Source organism: Taudactylus pleione, unplaced genomic scaffold (genome assembly GCF_031769625.1).
Source record: "Taudactylus pleione unplaced genomic scaffold, aTauple2 ptg000086l, whole genome shotgun sequence".
Classification (NCBI taxonomy): Eukaryota; Metazoa; Chordata; class Amphibia; order Anura; family Myobatrachidae; genus Taudactylus; species Taudactylus pleione.
This window is the reverse complement of record NW_028284488.1, coordinates 28,465,493-28,486,362: the sequence shown is the minus strand read 5'-3', so window position 1 is coordinate 28,486,362 and position 20,870 is coordinate 28,465,493. Positions and strand designations below refer to the sequence as shown.

At 41.5% G+C, this 20,870-nt stretch overlaps 1 protein-coding gene across 4 annotated transcripts in view; it reads right to left on the bottom strand.

Moving 5' to 3' along the window:
- Positions 1–20,870, bottom strand: part of CACNA2D1 (calcium voltage-gated channel auxiliary subunit alpha2delta 1) — a 901,795-nt gene that overhangs the window by 35,922 nt on the left and 845,003 nt on the right. For all 4 annotated transcript variants that reach the window (XM_088468929.1, XM_088468931.1, XM_088468930.1 and 1 more), the window contains 5 exons: positions 20,087–20,128; positions 17,517–17,588; positions 2,251–2,403; positions 2,121–2,173; positions 1,383–1,438 (listed from right to left, as the gene is read on the bottom strand). In XM_088468929.1, coding sequence (XP_088325055.1) covers positions 1,383–1,438; positions 2,121–2,173; positions 2,251–2,403; positions 17,517–17,588; positions 20,087–20,128 — 376 coding nt within the window. The remainder of the gene's footprint in view (positions 1–1,382; positions 1,439–2,120; positions 2,174–2,250; positions 2,404–17,516; positions 17,589–20,086; positions 20,129–20,870) is intronic.

The window sequence follows — 20,870 nt, the reverse complement described above, 5'->3', positions numbered from 1 at the left end:
CACTGGCCATCAGGAGCTTCGTGCGCATGCATAAATCCCAGTTCACGCATGTGCACAAGCTCTGCCGAGTCTAAGTTTCACAGCTACAAAAGTAGTGGTGATCGGGATCACGGTGACAGCTGATCTTTGGATCACCTCTTTCCAAACCGGAGCAATGTTGAATTGCTCCAGTGTTTTAGTATAAAAATGCTGCTACTCACAGTGAGTTGGATGCTAAATTATGGCCTGATTCTCAGTTGCAAGCAGTCCCCAGGAAATGTTCACGTAGTTGGGAAATTATTTGCAACTACCCAAAAATTTCTAAAAAACCCCTACAGCGCTAGTTGTACACAGAATGTACACACAAGGTGCTGTTGTGATCAATTCAGACAGTATTAGAAATGTAAATAAAAAGGGAAAGTAAAGAGTGCTGCTCTATATTTAGTGCTACTTTTTTTTCATAGAGAATTATACTATCAAGTGACATCATTTGTATGGTACTCCTACTCTGGGAATGTATTGATTAAACAGGTTGAAACCTATATAGTTTATATTTTTATATGCATCCATAAGATTAATTACTTGTTTTCTGTGACCACAGACAGATATATTTGAATATTGTGTTTTTCACCAGTAAATTTTAACTATCTAGCTGGTTGCATAATTAATTTTATTTATATATTGTAATAATAAATGTTATTACAAAATTTAGCAGACTCACTAGCAGCGCTCTATTTTTTTTTGTGCAATGGTTGCAAGATTGCAGGTCTTGCATGTTGAGTGCAGCAGTTTAGTGTAGTCAATTAGTATTCCATTTAAAAAAAATTATCATAGCGCCTAGTGTTCTTTTCTATTGGTTATCAGAAATGCGGCAGAAAAGTGATGGGCGTTCCTGGGCGGTGACTGGGAGGTGGATAGTTGTGTACACAAAAATGGTCCATTCAGTGGGCGTGTAATGGGAATGTTGTCTGTCAATGCAAGCGGCTGCATTCACAGATACACAGCTGCAAGCATATGAGGCCATGGTCAGATGGAGAAACACCTGCTGGTTAAATTTTAGATGACGCAGGTGGTCACCAATGACAGCGTATAAGGGTACAAAATTATTAAAAGTGGGCATCTAAGTCGTTGCACATTCGACCACACGGATGTACACAAGGAGAGGAATTTATGGCATTTGTATAAACTCACAAATGGGCAACCGCCAATGGACGCTGCTGCATGCCCTTGAAGTGGTATGAAATACCATTAAATACAAGTTATACAGAACATGTTGAAACTATATAAATACTGTTAAATATAACATAAAAATACATTAAAACTCTATGGAATAAAAATAGTGCTAATATACATTATAAATTATTATTATTAATAATAACAATAAGAATAAGAACCATACCTACCTGCCTCATAAAACCGTGGGAAAGTAATGCTCCAGAACAACTGTTGTAATATTGACCTAAAACAAACCTTTTATTAGTGTTTGCATTTTAAAGTAATTAACTAAAACAGTACTCAAAAGCAAAAGTCTTTCCTAGATTGAGTATTGCTATCCAGTATAATAGAGTTAAACACAGGAAATTGCTGTGTGTGTATATATATATATATATATATATATATAGATATACACCGTACATATATATACTAAATATATCTATATATATATATATATGTGTGTGTGTATATATACAGTATGTGTGTATATATATATATATATATATATATAGTTGTGAAAGGTTTTCCCATCTCCACAATGTGTGTGCAGTGGAGTGGTTCCCACTGTGAACAGGAGAGGTGTGAGAGCCTTAGGAGAAGAGGATCGACCTCCTCTTCCCTCAAGACTTTCGGCATGCTCCCATGCACAATGGCTATGCCCCCATGAAGCATGGCCAGGCTCACCTGTAGTATGGACACGCCCTTTTTTGTGTATGCGCAGTAATGGATGACAGGGCTGAATCACAGTACTACACAAGGAATAGTATAATGTGACTATCAACATATGCTAATTGAGATAATTACTCAAGTTCCTAATTTTGGTAAGAATTTCTAATTATAGTAGTTTACAAAATGGAACTGATAACCGACCCTAAGTAATGTCTCCATCATCTGTATTATAAGAACTATTATTTAGAATAACGTACCAAGCAGCAGCAGAAGCCCACCATCCAAGGTTTAAAATATCTGCTATAGTAGGCTGTAAAAGAAATGGCAAACACGTTATACAGAAAAACATTATAATGTACTCAAGAGGTGTCACAAAATACTACTTACCACAAACACAGAGCGAGGGGCTGCCGTTTTTGCTGGCTCTTCACCTGGATCACACACAGACTGGTAGTCATAAGACTTATTGAAAGCATACACAGAAGTGTTAACAAGCTTTTTCATTAAGCTTGGATCAATCTCTCCAAAGAACTTGCCAATCTAGAGACACAAAATAGTAAAGCGACTAATTTTAAACACTATAAGAAAAATGGCACAATATTTTCAGCAGATTGTAATTTTTGCAATATATCTGATTTGTCACCACAAACTAAAATGGCTAAACAATTGTTCAATGAAAAAAACCTATTGGTGGGGGAGGGGGATTCATCAAAGCTTAAAGCAGGGTCGGTGCAAGGTGTCACGGTGTCCTAGGCTAACTGAAGTACCCAGCATTGCCCGGGTTTAAATCTTCAAGTTATTATGTTTTATTATGTGATGTCGCCAAATCCATCCAGTGGAAGACCTAGAACAGGCTCCCTGGGTCAAAGTTCTGCCTGGCTCACTCCAACCGGGACCCCCAACCACCCCATTAGACATCCCCCACCTATTGCCACCCCTCTGTGAAGTTTTCATCCAAATCCATCCAGTTGAAGGCCCAGAATAGGCTCCCCGGGTCAAAGTTCTGCCCAGCGAACATCAACGTGATATCTGATCGGGAACTGAACCCGTTAGTATGTCTTCTGGGATCCAATGTTACCACTCTGTGAAGTTTTCATCCAAATCCATCCAGTGGAAGGCTCATAACCAGTGCCTGATTAAGGGCCACATGGGCCTGGGGCTGGAAATGATCAAGGGTCTATTGTGAAAAGTGGCGAAGGTGTTACCAGTGCTGGGTATGTGTGGCCAGTGCCATGTGGGCAGCACTAATGTCTCCGTAAATATGTAAAAGTGTAATAATTGCTTTGTTTTGTGAGGAAAATAGAAATACAGTTTTAATATGATTTATGGCTGACCATGTGGCCAACTGCTGTCATGGTGGGCCTATTTTTATTTGGCGGCCTGGAGCTGTAGTCCTATCTGCCCCATTGTATATCTTGCCCTGCTCAGAACAGGCTCCCCCGGGTTAAAGTTCTGCCCAGCGTACACCAAAGGGAGGTCCGACTGGGACCCTAACCCCCCTAAAACATGGTCAGGATTCAACTGGACCACCTCGCATTAATTTGATCCCAATCGGTGCAGGGGTGTCCAAATGCATAACTGGACAGACAAACAAACAAGCAAACATACAGACCAATTCATTTTATAATAAATTATATATATATATAACAGAGGAGTGAAAAAAATTATTAGAAGAGTTGTCCAAGAGCCAAGGACCACTTGTGGAGAGCTTCAGAAAGACCTGGAATTAGCAGGTAGAACTGTTTCAAAGAAAGCAAGAAGTAATGTCCTCAAACGGCATGGCTTGTATGCACGCTCAACACGCAAGACTCCATTGCTGAAGAACAAGCATGTTGAAGCTCGTTTAAAGTTTGCTGCACATCATTTGGACAAGCCTGTGAAATACTTGGGAGTATAGTCTGGTCAGATGAGACCAAAATTGAATTCTTTGGATGTCATAATACACACCATGTTTGGAGAAGAAATGGCACTGCAAATCACCATACCAACAGTGAAGTTTGGAGGTGGGAACATCATAGTGTGGGCTGTTTTTCAGCATATGGTACTGGCATACTTCATATGATTGAAGGAAGGACCCTAACCCTCCTTCCCCCGTCTTGAAGCTGTCATTACCAGCAAAGGCTTTTGTATGAAGTAACTATTAAATACATTTCAGTAAGTGTGTTCAATTTTCCCTGTGTCATTTCACATTATTACACATAACTTAATTTATGGACATCTATGGTTTGTTTTCTTTGCATGTGTGGATTGCATTAGTTGTTGCTGACATTTGGTGAAAATGTAATTACAATAGCCCCATTACAAATATATTTACTGAGAAAAATGTTGATGTGTTCAATACTTATTTTACCCGCTGTGTATACTGTATGTATATATATATATATATATATATATATATGGGATGCGGTCATAATACCGACCTTGGAATCTCAGCGCCGGCATACCATTTAGGTTTAGGCAGTGTTGAAGGAGGGTTAGGGGTAGAGAAAGGGGGAGGGTTAGGATACTGAGCGACAGGTGTCGGTATCCTAACCCTTGGGGGATGGCAGCGTCGACCGCCGGGATCCCAAGCGTCGGCATCCTGTACCAACCCACATATACACACACACAATATATATACACAATGGGTCCATACCGCACACCCTGCAACCATGTTCTTAAATATTTCAGTCTGCTGGTGCGTTTTATTCGTATTGCATTGCAAATTAAACTTTTTTTTTTGCTGCGAAAAACAAACCCGGCACTGACCGAGTCACATGGGAGCCCTGTGTATCTCTCATGCGCCCTGTGTATCGCGACTCATAACGCATGGAGCATGGAGTAAAGATGAGGAAGTACATATCTGTACCTCACCGAGAAAAATAATGCAGCAGCCATTTTCCCTTGAATTTGCGTAAGCGCAGAAGAAAAATCACAGGGAAAATGTCTGCCACACCATTTTTCCAGAGACCTGCGCATGCACATGCACACCATCCTCCATATAACAGTAAAAAAACACCCATCCCTCCACAGATACTTACCTTTGATTCACGGGCAGCGGAACGAGGAGGGCAAGGGTGCAGCTCGCCTCCCCCCACAAACAATTGAATGGCTCGGTGGACAGGGATGGTCAGGGGATGTGCGTTATAGCAACAGGCTGTACGGCCCCTGCACCGCACGGAGGAGGAGGTGTAATGTGCAATCTTTAAGTTAAAACACTGCACATTTATACCTCCCCCTCCTTCGTACAGCTACCGCTACAGTCCCTACACGAGAGGGAGGACGGGAGGGGGTAGGAGGGAGAGCAGGGGCGTCGGAACGATTTTGTTGCCCCCCCCCCAACATAAAATCATTGCGACGCCTCTGCTTTGATTGCAGGTGGTTGTGGTCTCTTCATACTCCTGGGTCCACCCCATCGAGCCGGCTGGGTTGGAATCAGGTTATAGGAACAGGAGTAGGAAAAGGCAGACCCTTGGGGAAGAGGGTGGGCTTCGGGCACTGGCTGTGCTGCATCACACATCTCAGATTGTTACATGTCTGCAGTCTCAGCCAGAGAGCAGCTGATAAGTGCGGAGGCAGCAGCCACGGCTTTTAGGATCTATTTGAGAGACATCCTTATTATTATGCCAGCAGCCTCAGGTGCAATCGCCCTTAGACAGCTGCCTAATGGTAGCACTGGCCTTGGCATGGAGAGAGAGATAGAGTGTAGAGAAATAAAGTATCAACCAATCAACTCCTAAATATCATTTTTCAAACACAGGGGGAGATGTATGATGGGGGTGGCAATCATGCGGTAAATGCCTAGATCTGCTTCCTCTTTTCATCACGGTGAAGCATGTGCAGTCACCGACTACATGTATTAATGTCTTTAATGATAGATTTGCAGAAGATGGAGATTGTTAAATTACCTGGTTTGCCGAAGTGCACTCTCCCTCTTTCGGCTTCGCATGTAGTGCATCTGCACATGCACCAGTCAGAAACCCCCCAGCGGCACCCGCAACATTATTGAGAAACAAAAAAATCTTTATTGTATTTTCAATGCACAATCCCTAGCTGTCGGAACAGCCAGCGACAGTGCTATGCATGCGGCAATGACAGCTGCAGCTGTGGGAACGGTTAGAGTCACTGACCGTTCATACATCTGCCTGCACAGGATCAGTATGAAACAACGCTAACAGAAGATCCCGACAGGCAAGTTGTTTTACTATTACTAACCCTCTTCCCCCCTAACCATAACCCTCCCTGGGTGCCTAACCCTAACCTCCCCACAAGTGCATTACCCTAACCCCCCCTATAAGTGCCTAAACCTAACCCCCCCTTCCCCTAGCCTAACCCTAACCCTCCCATGGGGGTGCCTAACCCTTAAGCTGGCCACACACTAGACCAACTTACATCCAACCAGCCAACTTGTTGATTGGTTGGAATGAAAATCTGGTAACGTATGGGAGTAAATGATGATCAGCAATCTGCTCCTAAATGCCAGAAAACAGATGATAATGGTCGTCAGACATGTTTGTTAAATGTTTGATCTAAACTATTTGTTCAAACAACAGTTTTTGTCCATTTTCCAGCATTTAGGAGCAAATTGCTGATTGTCATTTGCTTCCATACCTTACCAGATTTTCATTCCAACCGATCAACTAGTTGGCTGGTTGGACAGATAATCTTTAGATGTGTGGCCAGCTTAAGTCCCTCCCGGGAGCCCTGAAACCTAACCCCCCCCCTGCGGCTGTCCACGCCCTGCGGCTGTCCACGCCTGCTCGTTCAGTATGCCAGGCATCTGGCTCCCGGCGTAGGGATAATGATAGGCGTTGGGATTTCGACGCCTGTCATTAGTCCCCTGTCGGGATTGAACAGTCGGGAAGCCGGCGGTCGGCATTCCTGACTGCATCCCGCCTGCACATCGGCGCTCCTTTCTAGAAGATAAGAGCACAAATATTGAAAGGGGCACATAGCGCCCCTGTCATTCTGCTTGCTTCCCTGCATTACTGCATGCAGGGAAGCGGTAACTGTAACACTTATTATGCGCAGTTACCATTTCCCACCCTATCATCACTTTACACATCTCCCTCACAGCTTGTTAAATGACTGTTAGAAGCTGATTGGTTGGTACCCTGGCACTATAGTTTTGGAGCTAAACAGTCCCAATAAAATACTCAAACACTATTTCATATTTTTTTATGTAATTTAAGTAGGAATGCATAGTGGATATATAGGCACATTTACACAACATAATTTTGTTACACATTTTATATAGTATTACTTATATTTTCCATGTATATTCATTATATATATATATATATATATATATATATATATATATATATTCATTCATTATTATTTAGCTGTTCCAAGGTAATTCTCAACATTGCAAAATGAGAATAATATTGTTAAATGTAAACTGATACAGACATAGTAGGTAGAAGTGACTGTTTGGGGTGGTGACGGGGGGATGGTCGGCGACACGCAGGCATATCAGTTCCTTTGATGCAGTTACAGGGCGTGCATAAATTAGCCAGTGCAATGGCATATACAGCTTCAGCTTTCACTGTGTGCGATGAGATTAGCTAATTCTGAGTAAGGTCAGACCTGTTGTAATTGTGCATGAGGCTCCAATGGAATTCGATGTTACTGATGGTTTCACAGACTTGCAATGTATTACGGATGTGAGTAAGGGGAAGTGGGCTTCCTTATGTTGTGCTGTGATGGCATAGCGATTGCATACATTAGCATATATTTGCAGTGGGTCTGCATGCATAATCGCAGCTGCGATCCGTAATGAATCAGGCCCTCAGTGTTTAACCTCTCTTTATGCCTGCACTTGTGGGCAGTGTAAACACTGGGTTCCTGTCACATTGTAGCAGGTGCAGCCATAATGAGAAGATAAATGGAGGGTTCCTGTTCCAGTTATACACTAGTGTGGTGTTTCCCAAACTCATTCCTCAGACAGCACTAACAGTGCATGGTTTCCATTTTTCCTAGTTGGTGCACTGGTCACTGGCTAAAGCTGGCCATCCACTATACAATTTTCTGTCAGATATCTGTCCCATCTGGCTGGTTGGAATGAAAACCTGGTAATGTATGGGAGCAAATGACAATCGTCCATTTGCTCACAAACTCTGGAAAACAGCCAAAAATGGTCGTTCAGGCAAATTGGTTAAAACTTAAAACACACAAATGTAACCAATTTGAACCTTTTTTTTGTCCTTTTTTCAGTGTATAAAACCATATGATCGACTGTCATTTGCTCTCATACATTACCAGGTTTTCATTCCAACCAGCCAAATTGGAAAGATATCTGACAGAAAATTGTATAGTGGATGCCCAGCTTAACACATTGTAAAAGATCCACAGTTTGAGCTAATTATTTCACCTGTGATTCTGTGAGGAGACCTAGAAAACATGCACAGTGCTCCCTAAGCAGGGGCATAGGGAGGGCGGCTCCGGTGGAGCGCAAGCTCCAGGCGCCGAAAAGGACAGAAGGCGCGGCAGCCTGACTGGCGCGGCAGCCTGACTGGCGCCGCACGGCAGCCTGACTGGCGCTGCGCGGCACCTGCTACAAGCCCGGCCGCCCGCAGCTGTCTGTCAGACAATGACAGCCTGAGCGCGCATAGGCTTCCTCTCGGGTCAGGAGCGCAGAGTGACGTCAGGTGAGCGGAGACTTACGGGAGTGTGGAGAGAGGAGCTGCACCGCTCCGGGGATAAAAACTGTACTGGGTCTAGCTGCACTCTCTGTCAATATAGCCTTAGCTTAGGCAGCCGCAGGCTAATACAGTATATATCCTCTTACAATTTATAGGGGCGGTCAGTGAACAGTCCCCAGCGCCGCCCCCCCTCTGATTGTAGCAGGTTCATGATACCTTATATTAAATATTGCACCCCTATACTTATTATTGCACCCATCAGTCAGTGACCTGTTAATTATATGTCAGTGGGCCACATATAATATATATATATATAATATATATATAATTTTATATATATATATATACATATATATTTACATATATATATATATAAATATATATATATGGCCCACCGGCACCCATTAGTCAGTGACCTGTTAATTATATGTCAGTGGGCCACTGATAATTGTATATACATATATATATATATATATATATATATATATATACACAAACACATACACGAAATTATCAGCGGCCCACTGACATAGAATTAACAGGTCACTGACTGATGGGTGCAATGATAAGTATTAGGGTGCAATAATTAATATAAGGGATCAGGAACCTGCTACAATCAGAGGGGAAGGGGGGAGGCACTGCCACTGACATTCATAAAAAAATTACTATATAAATAAAAATGCATTTACTATATGAAAATGTATGTACTGTATGAAAATAAATGTATGTTCTGTATGGCCACGTTCTGTATGAAAATAAATGTACTGTATGAAAATAAATGTATGTTCTGTATGAAAATAAATGTATGTTCTGTTTGTATGAAAATAAATGTATGTACTGTATGAAAAAAATGTGAACTATAAACGTGAACGCTGCTTCTTCACGTGTGTGTGTGTGTGTAAAGTATGAGTAAAGGCAGCACTCAGAGTCCGTAACAGGGTGAAGATTTGCTTTAATAAGTCAATGTTTGGGGGACGTGCTCCCCTTCCTTAAGTCTTGAGGAAGGGGAGCACATCCCAGAAATGTCGACTTAGTAAAGCAAAGCTTCACCCTGTTACGGTCTCTTAGTGCTGCCTTTACTCATACTTTATTATGGGGATGCCATTCTCCTAAGGAGGGCACCGGAGCAAGTAAGTCCCTATGGGATCCCGGAGTGGCAGATTCCTTTTTTTTTTCTCTCGTGCAAAACGGCTTTTATTTTACCCGTTTTGCACATTTAAAAGTCTGTTGGCTGTTCCATGACCTATGGACATTCGTTGGATATATTAATTTCAGGAAGGCATCCCAGTATATATATATATATATATATATATATATATACATACACACATGTAGCAAAACAGCGGCACTCACAGAACCCGGTAAATAAGACTAATGACTCGAAACCCTCTGGAGTCGTGGGTCTTATTTACCAGGTCCTGTGAGCGGCACTCCAATATAATCAAATAGCAGCTTCCCAGGTGCAGGGGCGTATCTACCCATTGGCCAGGATGGCACTCGCCAGGGGTGCCGACCAAAGGTGGGGCGCCGCCTGGCAGTGCCACCAGTAGCTAAGGGGTGGACAAGTCCCTCGGCCCACAAGTGTAGGGCAGACTGCAGTGAGAGCAGTCTGCCCTACATAGTTTACAAACAGACAGCCGCCAGCGGCGGCTGTGTGTTTGTAATAGCAGCCAGCTAATGAGAGTCAGACAGACTCTCATTAGCTGCTGCGTCGTCCGCGGAGGGAGCCGACTGGAGCTAACTCATGAGCTCCGTGTTCCGACCCCCCGCTGCAGCATGTGATGGGATCATACGTCATGACGTCTCTCCCATGCAGGAGAAGAGCGGGCCGGGAGTCAGAGCGGACAGCGGCGGTCGCGTCAGGAGCGGAGACCAGGTAAGTTTAATTTTTTTTTTTGTTCTTTGTGTGTGTGTAAGCCTGGCACTACAGGGGGGGGGGGAACTGAAATAGCGGGTGTCCGCTACTGGGGGCACTTTGTAGGGGGGGTGCCCAAAAAAAATTGGGGTGGCCACTACTGGGGGCAATTAATGGGGGGTGGACACTACTGGGAGCACTGTATAAGGGTGGCCACTACTGGGGGCAATTTAGGGGGGGTGGCCACTATTGGGGGCACTGTATAGGGGGGCCTACAACTGGGGGCACTGTATATAGGACTACTACTGGGGGCACTGTACAGGGGGGCTACTACTGGGGGCACTGTATAGGGGGGACTACTGCTGGGGGCACTGCAGCATAGGGGGGATTACTACTGGGGGCACTGTATAGGGGGGGATACTACGGGGGGCACTGTATAGGGGGGACTACTACTGGGGGCACTGTACAGGGGGGGACTACTACTGGGGGCACTGTATAGGGTGGACTACTACTGGGGGCACTGTACAGGGGGGGACTACTACTGGGGGCACTGTATAGGGGGGCTACTACTGGGGGCGCTGTATAGGGGGGACAACTACTGGGGGCACTATATAGGTAGGACTACTACTGGGGGCACTGTATAGAGAGGACTACTACTGGGGGCAATGCAGCATAGGGGGGATTACTACTGGGGGCACTGCATAAGGGGGGTAGGGGGGCACCAGTACATTACATAGCAAGGGGCGCTTGGATCCCTAGATACACCCCTGCCCAGGTGCCCTCTGTATGGGATCACACAACGCGGGATCCCACAATAAAGGCAAGCATCAGCGGCACTCAGGTACATAAACTCACGGCACAGCAGTAGGTAGTATACCTACTGCTGTGCCTTGAGTTTATGTACCTGAGTGCCGCTAATGCTTTAGCAGCGTTTAGGTGGCACTCAAGGACGACTGGTAATGAACACAGACCGCAATTTAGAACAAATCGACGTTTCAATGCTCAGCGCATTTTCATCAGTATCCTGGCTCCATACAGTCTGTAATGTATTGTTCTTACGCACTGAATGCACTTTAATATGTGACTGAAGGTACTTTTTGGAAGCCATTACATATGCACAATACAACTTGTCTATTTTCATTCAAATCATTGTGTGCTGGTTTTCCTACTTTGGATATGCTGCTATAATATATATATATATATTATATATATATATATATATATATATATATATATATGCACAAACCCGGCACTCACTAGAATGAACAAATACAATACTTTACCCCGTTGCCCTCTTCATGACATGCATGCAAACATGCAGATAACCAAACAGATCTAGTAAGCGGCACTCATGGGTTTAGAAAACATGACAGACAACAGCCTTTGTGTGTATATATAATATATATAAAATTATCGGTTATTTATATAACGCTCGCATATTCCACAGCGCCTTACAGAGAATATTTGACCATGCACATGGGTCCCTGTTCCTGTGGAGCTTACAATCTATGGCCCCCATTTATCAAAGAGTTTCTGTCCTTAAAAATTATTTAAAGTGATAATTAGCCCTTTTCTGTATTAATGAGGATGGCTCTAGGTTATAGCAGCACTATCAGCACTTCGCCCCCATTATGAAATACCTCCTCTCTGCAGTAAAGAAAACTCAATGGGACAGCAGTAGCAATAACTACTATTCCTGTGAGTTAGATCCTGGCTACATCAAAGGAGTCTTTCACATCTTGTGAAAGACTCCTCTGCGGGAATCTGACACTGCGCATGTGCACAGTGTCAGTTTCCGGAGGCTGTGGGAGAGGGATTGTAAGATCCCTCTCCTGCAAATATGCCGCCATAGGCATAAAGCAGTTTACGTCATCTAAAGCTGGTCCAAACTCTGAAAAGCTTTGCTTATTGGAGTTTGGTATAAAGAGGTCAGATTGTAATCCCCATTGATAATAATGGGAGCTGTGACCTGCAGCGCTAAAGGGCCTACTGCAAGAGATTCTGTGAAATCTCCTGCATTAGGCTAAAACATAAAATTATGCAGAAACTGTAGAATCTGCATAATTTTAAGAAAAACTGACTTGATAAATAGGCTCTTTATTCTGGAGGGGGAGTTGATTATTTATTTTATTTTCATTTTTTGAAACCTCCTTCTAGAACTGCCTTCCCTTATACGATTCCCAGGTGAAATAACTGGAAGAGCACAGTGGACGAACCAACCATTTGCAGCCTATCACTTAGAGAGGGACGGTATGTCTTATATAGCTGTATGGTATATAGATTGTGTTTATTAAATGATGGCTGAGTCCTGTCATTATTTATAACCTGTAGGCAAATGCTAGAGAGGGAAGTACCATGTAGGTTAAAGAAAAATGCAGGTGCACACTAAGAATACTGACAATAAAAAATATTTTGATAAAGATGTGGGCCCATCTACTGCGCCCAGGTAATTCTCATCAGATGGGTCACGAACATCCCTATACTAACACAAAGTATCAATTTATCCAGAATTTACCTACACTAGCCCATTCTAACGTGCAATCCAAGCCCCTTCCTTCTTCTAAGTAAGTACATTATAAGAGAATTAGTGTAGGTACCCATCTGAATGAGGTCACCTTGCAGATGGCCAAATACAGTTTGATTAAAATGTGAACTAAAATGTATTTATATTTGTAAAGCTTAGTTTGCTTTAAGATAATAAAACATTTCGATGTCAAGAATTTAAATTCTAATGAGAAAAATTATATAAAATATTTATGTACTCAAAATAAATTCAAACAACAATACCAATATCATAGGAAAAAGTAAATATAACTATATTATTTGTAACACTATAACTAAACCATAACTGAATCATAATAATAGACTAATTACTAATTATATTTATATTATTGTACAGTAATTGGTTCCACTTCCATCAAGTGATACCGCTTTCACACCGCATTGACGGATCGCACCTGGGATTTTGTACACGGGTGCAAACCGACTGAGACCCCTTTCAGACTGGCTGCCTGACACGGCATATTGCCGGGTTGGTGACAACACCAACAACACGTCCTGAGGCGGCGGTTGGAGGTGAAATGATCTCCAAGTGCCGCCTCTTCCTATGCAATGAACGGGACCCGAGTTGCATCGACCCAGGATACCCGTTCACACAGCACAACGGGCCGGGTTGAACCTATGTTCAATCCTGCTCATTACCGGGGTTGAAATGTTGGGTTACTGGACCCGGGTCATTTCACCGGGGTGCTTTCACACTGCACAATAACCTGGGTTGCTGTGCGTTCACATGCAAGAACTCGGGTTATTGATTGCAGTGTGAAAGGGATATTAGTGTGATTTAAAGTATGTAGGTCATTGTATGGCCCTTGTTGTAACTATACCACATATCATTCTTTGAACTATAGTTTTTTTAAAAATTCATAACGCAGCCTGACCCAGTGCTTCCTGGATACTGGTGCAACCATATGTGTCCACATGCACCTTTCCTAAAATCAAGCCTATAGCCCTATTTAGCTTGCCATGGACTCTGTGACTTAGCCATGCCTTGTGATATTTCTTAAAATATTCTCCTTTAACCTGCTACTTTTTGCCAATTTCTTTTACGGCAAAAAAATGTTGGAATCCCTCCAATCACTACCCATGGTGGAGCATCTTGGCCTTAGCCATGCTGATCATCTCTTGCCATACAAAGCAAAAAGGAAAGGTGTGTGAGGACACATCTGTAGTATGCATTTCTCAAACTTATTTTTTTAAGAGGATTTTCTAGCAAATGCAGATTTATTGTATTTCTAATAATTTAGCAATTAACATCCTGCATGAGTTCTTTGTGAATTTTGTAGTATTTGTTTTCATGTTTAAATGTAAATGACAATCGCATTGACTGGGCCCCAGAGCTCATTATCTAGAGGTGGGGGATTTTTATCTGAGATTTTCATTCCACTTTGAACCTACTATACCTCACCTACCCTCCGTGCTTCCTCCTTAGTTTTGCTTTAACACCTTAGCCATACTGCTGTATTCCCCCTTGCCTTGTTGCTGTCTGCATCTTTCAATTGGTAATTATTAATTCCATGGCTCTTTACGTTTTGCTTCTGTACAACACTATGGACACTTTCATGCACCCTAACATGTAAGAGTAATAAGTAGGTAAATAAATTAAGGATGTTTATTTCTGTAATATGTTATATATTCTATTATTTTCACCATGCCAGAAATAAAAAAGATGTCAGGACAGAAAAAGCCAGGTTCTTACTATAGGAAAAAAACAAAAATTCAAAAAGAGCAAGACAAATTGATGTCTGACTCAATGAAGGAATGGTTTAGAAAAGCAAACCCTGACAGCGAGGATAGTGAAGGGATACAAAAAGATGTAGTGATTGAGGATGTGATGGACCATGCTTCAAGCAGTGGTGCCTCCATTTCTTCACAGCATACTGTGACCAGTACAGTCAGTTTGCCTCCCAGGGGAACCTCCATCTCTAGTGAGCACACTGTGCCAAGTGAAGTTTACCTTCCTGCCATGCCAGCTGCCATCTCTGAACACACTGTGACCATCGAAGGTCAAACAGCCACCGATCAAGCTTCCACCACCCTCATACAGGCTGCCCCTACTACTTATTTAGAAACTTCTGGAACTGTAGATTTTGCAGTCATTCTGGCTTGTTTTAGTCCATCTATTGATCCAAAAGATCCAACAACATGGCCTAATCCTATGTCAAATAAATTGCGTGACATCTTGGTCCAGATTGGGCCACAGCAGAACAAATGTCTAGTGGCTGCGACCGAGAGTAAGCATAGTGGGAGAGGATTTTGCAGGACACTTGGTTCATCAAACGATCAGCCAATGGTGAAATGGTGGAAAGGAAATGGCTTGTATACGGAAAAACAAGTGCTATATTTTGTTTCCCCTGTATTTTGTTTGGTAAAGTTGGGCAGCAGTCAGTTTCAGAGATGGCCAATTCCAAAACAGGATACAAAGACTGGAGCCATGTTTCCCGAGGCATACAGGAACATGAAAATTCCCCAACACACAAAGTAAACATATGTAAATGGAGGGAGTTGGAGTACCGCATTACAAAAGCATCCGGAATTGATAGTGACTTGCAGAAAGCTATTGCAAGTGAAGCAGAAAAATGGAGAGAGTTTCTGAAAGTCATCCTCCATGCCATAATGTATTTGGCAGAGAATAATTTAGCTTTACGTGGCCACAGAGAAGGTGGTAACTTTATTAAATTAGTGAAGCTGTTATCCAAGCATGTGCCAATTGTAACATATAATTTAGAAAAACATCAGAAGCACCAAGTAAGTTACTTGTCTCCTGATATACAGAATGAGTTTATCAACTTACTTGGTAGTGAAGTGAGAAATACAAAAGCAAAAGCAAGAAAGATTAAGTTGACATAAATATTTATATCCATATGACATGAGTGACATTAGTGTCGACCACTGTACTAAGGGTCTGGGGAGATTGATTATTTAAAAAGTAACCCCAGCTCAAAATAAAATATTGAAAAAAGTATTTAAAATAGTACATTTAGTTTTAGAGTACAGTGTATATTGTTATAAATTTTCATGACTTATTTCATGAGGAGTGTTTGTTTATACAGTTATTTGTGATTTAGCTTTTTAGAATAAATGTTATAAACAGCTGTTCACTTATTTTTTTTAGCGCATTTCAACTACAGCACCTCACTATCTAAGTATTGTATTTATGAATAATACAACAGAACGGATTCTGGGCCTGAGTCAGCAGTGCATGCAAGTGCACTACTGAACGCAGATTCCCAATTATCGGGAATCTGCGCATTAGCAGGACCCATTCTGTAAGTGTGCAGAATGGGTCCTGCTTAATCGCACGCAGACCCTTGAATGCCTTTGCCTGATTGACAGACAGAGGCATTTAAGGGGTGGTGCAAGGGCGGGGTTGGCTGCCGTTGCCGGAGACGCTGTGTCCGCCCCGTTTTCCAGGAGTGGGCAGCCCAGAGACCTCATGGACGTACACAGCCTTCGGGGCTCGCATGCCATCCAGGCAGAGTAAGCTGAGGCTTACTCAGCTGGCTGGCCGCCCAAAGCCGTTCACCATCGCAACCTTTGACCACTGATGGTCGCAATGGTGATCCGAGCCTGCGACCTCTGTCACAGTGCCGGGATTGCAAATGCAGCAGGGTGTGTCATAAACCTCCTGCTGCATTTGCATTATTGCAAGGATCGCCTGCGTGCAGCTTTGTAATTGAGATCCTTGCTAAATCAGGCCCTCTGTGACCAACTTAGGATTTTAAAATAGGTTTTATTTTCAAATGTAACATCCCGCCACATGATGGCCACACCCCCAATTCAGTACAGGGGATGGGGGGCGCCGAAACATACCCTTGCTCCGGGCACCATGGCACCTAGCTACTCCTCTGTCCCTAAGGAATGAGTTTGGGAAACACTGCAGACATGACCCTTAGAAAACTTTGCAAACAAACTAAATATGTATCATATAAAAATTATAGAATCCTCATTTCTTTCTCTCTTAACAAAACAATCGATTTTTCATTTTTTACTATTATATATTAATGTATCATGAGTTAAAGTAAACCAATGATAATGGTAATAGATTCATATAACACAAAACACATTTAGCACAGAATCATTCCATTTAATTGATTTTGCAAGAAGACCACATAGATCCAGCAATGAAAAAACCTCTTTGGTAACATAAATGACTGTATCATATTTCTATTAAATATTTAATATTGCCAAAATATTTTTTTATAAATCTGTGCTGAAGTCACATTCTGAAGAATAACCTTTGTAAAACAAGGTTACCACTTTACATATATTTTTACTCATCCATTTCGAGTCAAAAGAATAACACATATTCTCTGTCCCTGTATGCCAAATTTACACAGAGCTTAGCATCTGTAATCCATTTTTCAGAATTTTATGCGTAAAATAATACTTCCACATGTAAGGTGTTTCTAAGCTTGGATATTTCAACAAGTAGATTTAAATATCCAATCAATAAATATTTCACTTGCAGTTATATTCAAAACTGAATGGAGGGGACTGCAGAGGCCCTTTTTGGCTCAAACTGTTATATTTTAGTATAGATATAAATTACAGGGCAGTCTGCAGACTCTTAGCCTGTCCCAGGAGAGATGGTATATACTATAAGAACAAGCACATACCTGAGAGTTGTAATTCTTTTGATTTGACATTAAAAGGAACCCACCATCATCAAGAATTACGCAGTCTATTTGCTGTAAAAGAAGAAGTTTGTATTATATCTCTGTTGTTCTTTACATCTTAATGCTCATTCTTCTTGATTTCTCTTGTTTGGAACTAATTTATATGATATATTTTCTTCATCATAGTATATGATACATTTTAACAAAAGCAGTATTGCAGGTGTCTTCATCTATTTGTATTTCACATTTATTACTTTACACTAACAACTGATTGCCAAGCACTTTATCATACCTGTCCAAAACACAGCACTTGCTTGATTGTCACACAAGGACAAGCAATCATTGGAGTACAGTGACCAATCTATTTGTTATAATACACATGTGCCCGCTAATAGTACATGTTTAAATTAATTTAATATATGTGTACAGTAAGTCGTGATGTATTTATGTAATTGCTTATAATCTGTAAATTCTGAGGTTATTATTTCAGGAAATCATGTATATTAGTAAAAATAATATAGTACCTACTATAAATTGTTGCATTATATATATATATATATATGTATATATATATATATATATAGAAGAGAAGGGGTACCTTTGGTGCGCTACAACTTTGAGTATTAATTGAACAGAAGAAATTTCCACCACTTAGGGGGATTTATTGCAATATTAGCTGTTGGTCAAACACAACCCTCTAGCTAGTCTTCAAATCACCATAAGTTTATGTTTTGGATATTGTTCATAAAATAAAAGCCCTATGGTAGCCCATAATTCTTATACCTGAATATTTTATTCTTGGTATATCAACAGAGGTAAAAATATAAACAATTTACAATACAAATAAATACATAAATCGCATAAAACAACTTTTAGTAAACCTGCCCCAGTACAGAAGGATAGATGTTGTTATCTGCCTCCTACACCTTTACAGGTGTGAGCTCTTAGGTGGACTTCTTATGTGGTAGGTGCAGGTTTTTCAAAGCGATGACCCTACGCGTTTCGTCCACCTACGGGACTTCATCAGGGGTAAACACAAAAATGGAACTGGTCTGAACAAACACTTGATGATATGGAACTGGTTAGAACACTCAGTAGTATAAGCTTATTTTCTGTCCCTTGATAGGGAGAAATTCCTAGAAAGGCTTTTAAAAGCCAAGTAGTTCTTATAAAGATTTTACTGGAACGATTAGATGGATGTTTCTCAACCAATAAATGTAACCAGATTCCTTAACAGCAATTTAAATATGAAGATGCATCATATACTCCCAGTGTGTAAAAATGATGAGACCCAGTGCCAAGCAAATGGTAAAACTCTATTCAGTCCAATGAAGTGTATGTCTCCCTCTGTTAGCAGTAAATAGTAAATATATATATATATATATATATATATATATATATATATGACATTGCTACATTCAATTTGGTGGGTCAATTATTAAAGTCAAGAGCTTCCATATATTGGTAAGGTTTCAGCAGACTGATAAAAACTAGTGCTTGAGCAACAGTTAGCATGCTATTAATTGCACTATTGTTGGTAGTGCATTGTACTTTGAAATACGGTTTGACATCAAAGACCACTTACGTGGCTATTCTGACCATATACTCATAAATCATCAACAAGCTAAATTCAAATAGTGTCACTGTTGCCGTGCTAAGTATAGGTACAGGCACCAGAAATCTGTGCCACATTTTCTTACCAATTCTACCCGAATGTTTGGGTGTCTCCTGATATAGGGAGAGACCTGGCAGACTCCAGAGAGAGCAGGCAACACTGCTACAACAAGAGCAAATAGCAGCCAGAAAGTAGTGATAGCCAACGATGGCCAACCAATGTTAATTAGATTTGCCATCAATGGCAGAGAACCAATGGTCTCCCATCATCGATAGACGAAAGGGAGACAATGTTTTTTATTCCTTCTCAGGACGAAGCTTTGCCCCACCTCCCAATCGCTGTTAAGCCCCCCCAGATTTGATTAGACGGTGGCCTGCAGTTCCACCAGCAGCGGTGGCCATTGAGGGGGTGCAGAGCAATGATGGTTCACCATAGATGGTTTTTTGTGCCATCGATGGTAATAACCGACACCCCATCGATGGCCAGCCCTACCAAAGAGTGAACCCTGAGTGGCCATGCACTGACCTCGTACACACTGCTCACCCAATTAATAATGCGAATGGTGACATCACACCTGCCTCTTATTTTCATATCTGCCCTCTGCATTTTCTTGATAGCAGGTATAAAAACTAGGCAAATATGCAGTAAACATGGAACATATAAATATAAAAGCTTTCAAAATTACATATACATTTACCCTTGCAGCTCCATGTTTACTTGTCCATCATACAGTACAGTATATTAGTATTATTATATGTAAGCACATAAAAATACATTAACAGTGAAAGGTTGTGGATTCATTCTGCAAACCAAAACATTAAAGGCACATTTAACTTTAATATTATACAGTATATCATATGTTCCCTTAAAATTATCAGCAATCACAGACTTCTCAAGTGGGAAAACACAGCTGTAGCCACAGATTTCTATTTCATACACGCTTGAGAACTCTTACCGAGCTGTCCAGTTTACAGTTACAGAGTTCATCGGTCTTGCACTGGAGATGGGAAATTGAACATTTATTCATTATAAGAGCACAGAGGGATACAATCAAACACTGGGATTACACTCAAGACAACAGCACATTGTTTCACAGACAAATCACATTGCTAACAGGAGTTCATGTTCATGACAAATAGTTCCGCTATTTATTTCTATAGTCAAATCAGTCAACAGAATGGAAAAATAGTGCTTTGGTTGTTTACTGAAGTATCTTCATTGTAAAAATGCAGGCATTTTCCTATTATAACAACCATGTTATCTAGAAACACATCGCGGAAGTCACAGCAAGTAATAACACAGCACCAGGGTTACAAGACTCATCTAGCTTTTCTTCTTACTAAGGGTAATGGGCCTGATTCAATACCGATCACAACTATAATTACACACTCAGATGGCCGATTGTTGTGCACTGCACATGTGTATGCAGCGCGTGAAGGCTCCACTATGCAGACCCATCGCAGAGTGACTGACAGGAAGTGAGCATTTGGGGGTGATAGGGGGCAGTCAGTGAAACGCAGGCATGCCAGTGCGTTTGAACACCGTTACAGGGCCGTGCATAAATTAGCCACTGCAATGCCATACGCTGCTTGGGTTTTCATTGCGTGCGATGAGGTTAGCAATTCCTGACTAAGGTTAGACCTTGTGCAAGTATGCATGTGTGATACCCTATACTATGGATTTATTCACAATGTAATCATACAATATAGTATAGCAGTAAAGATGGCAATAGTGAATCC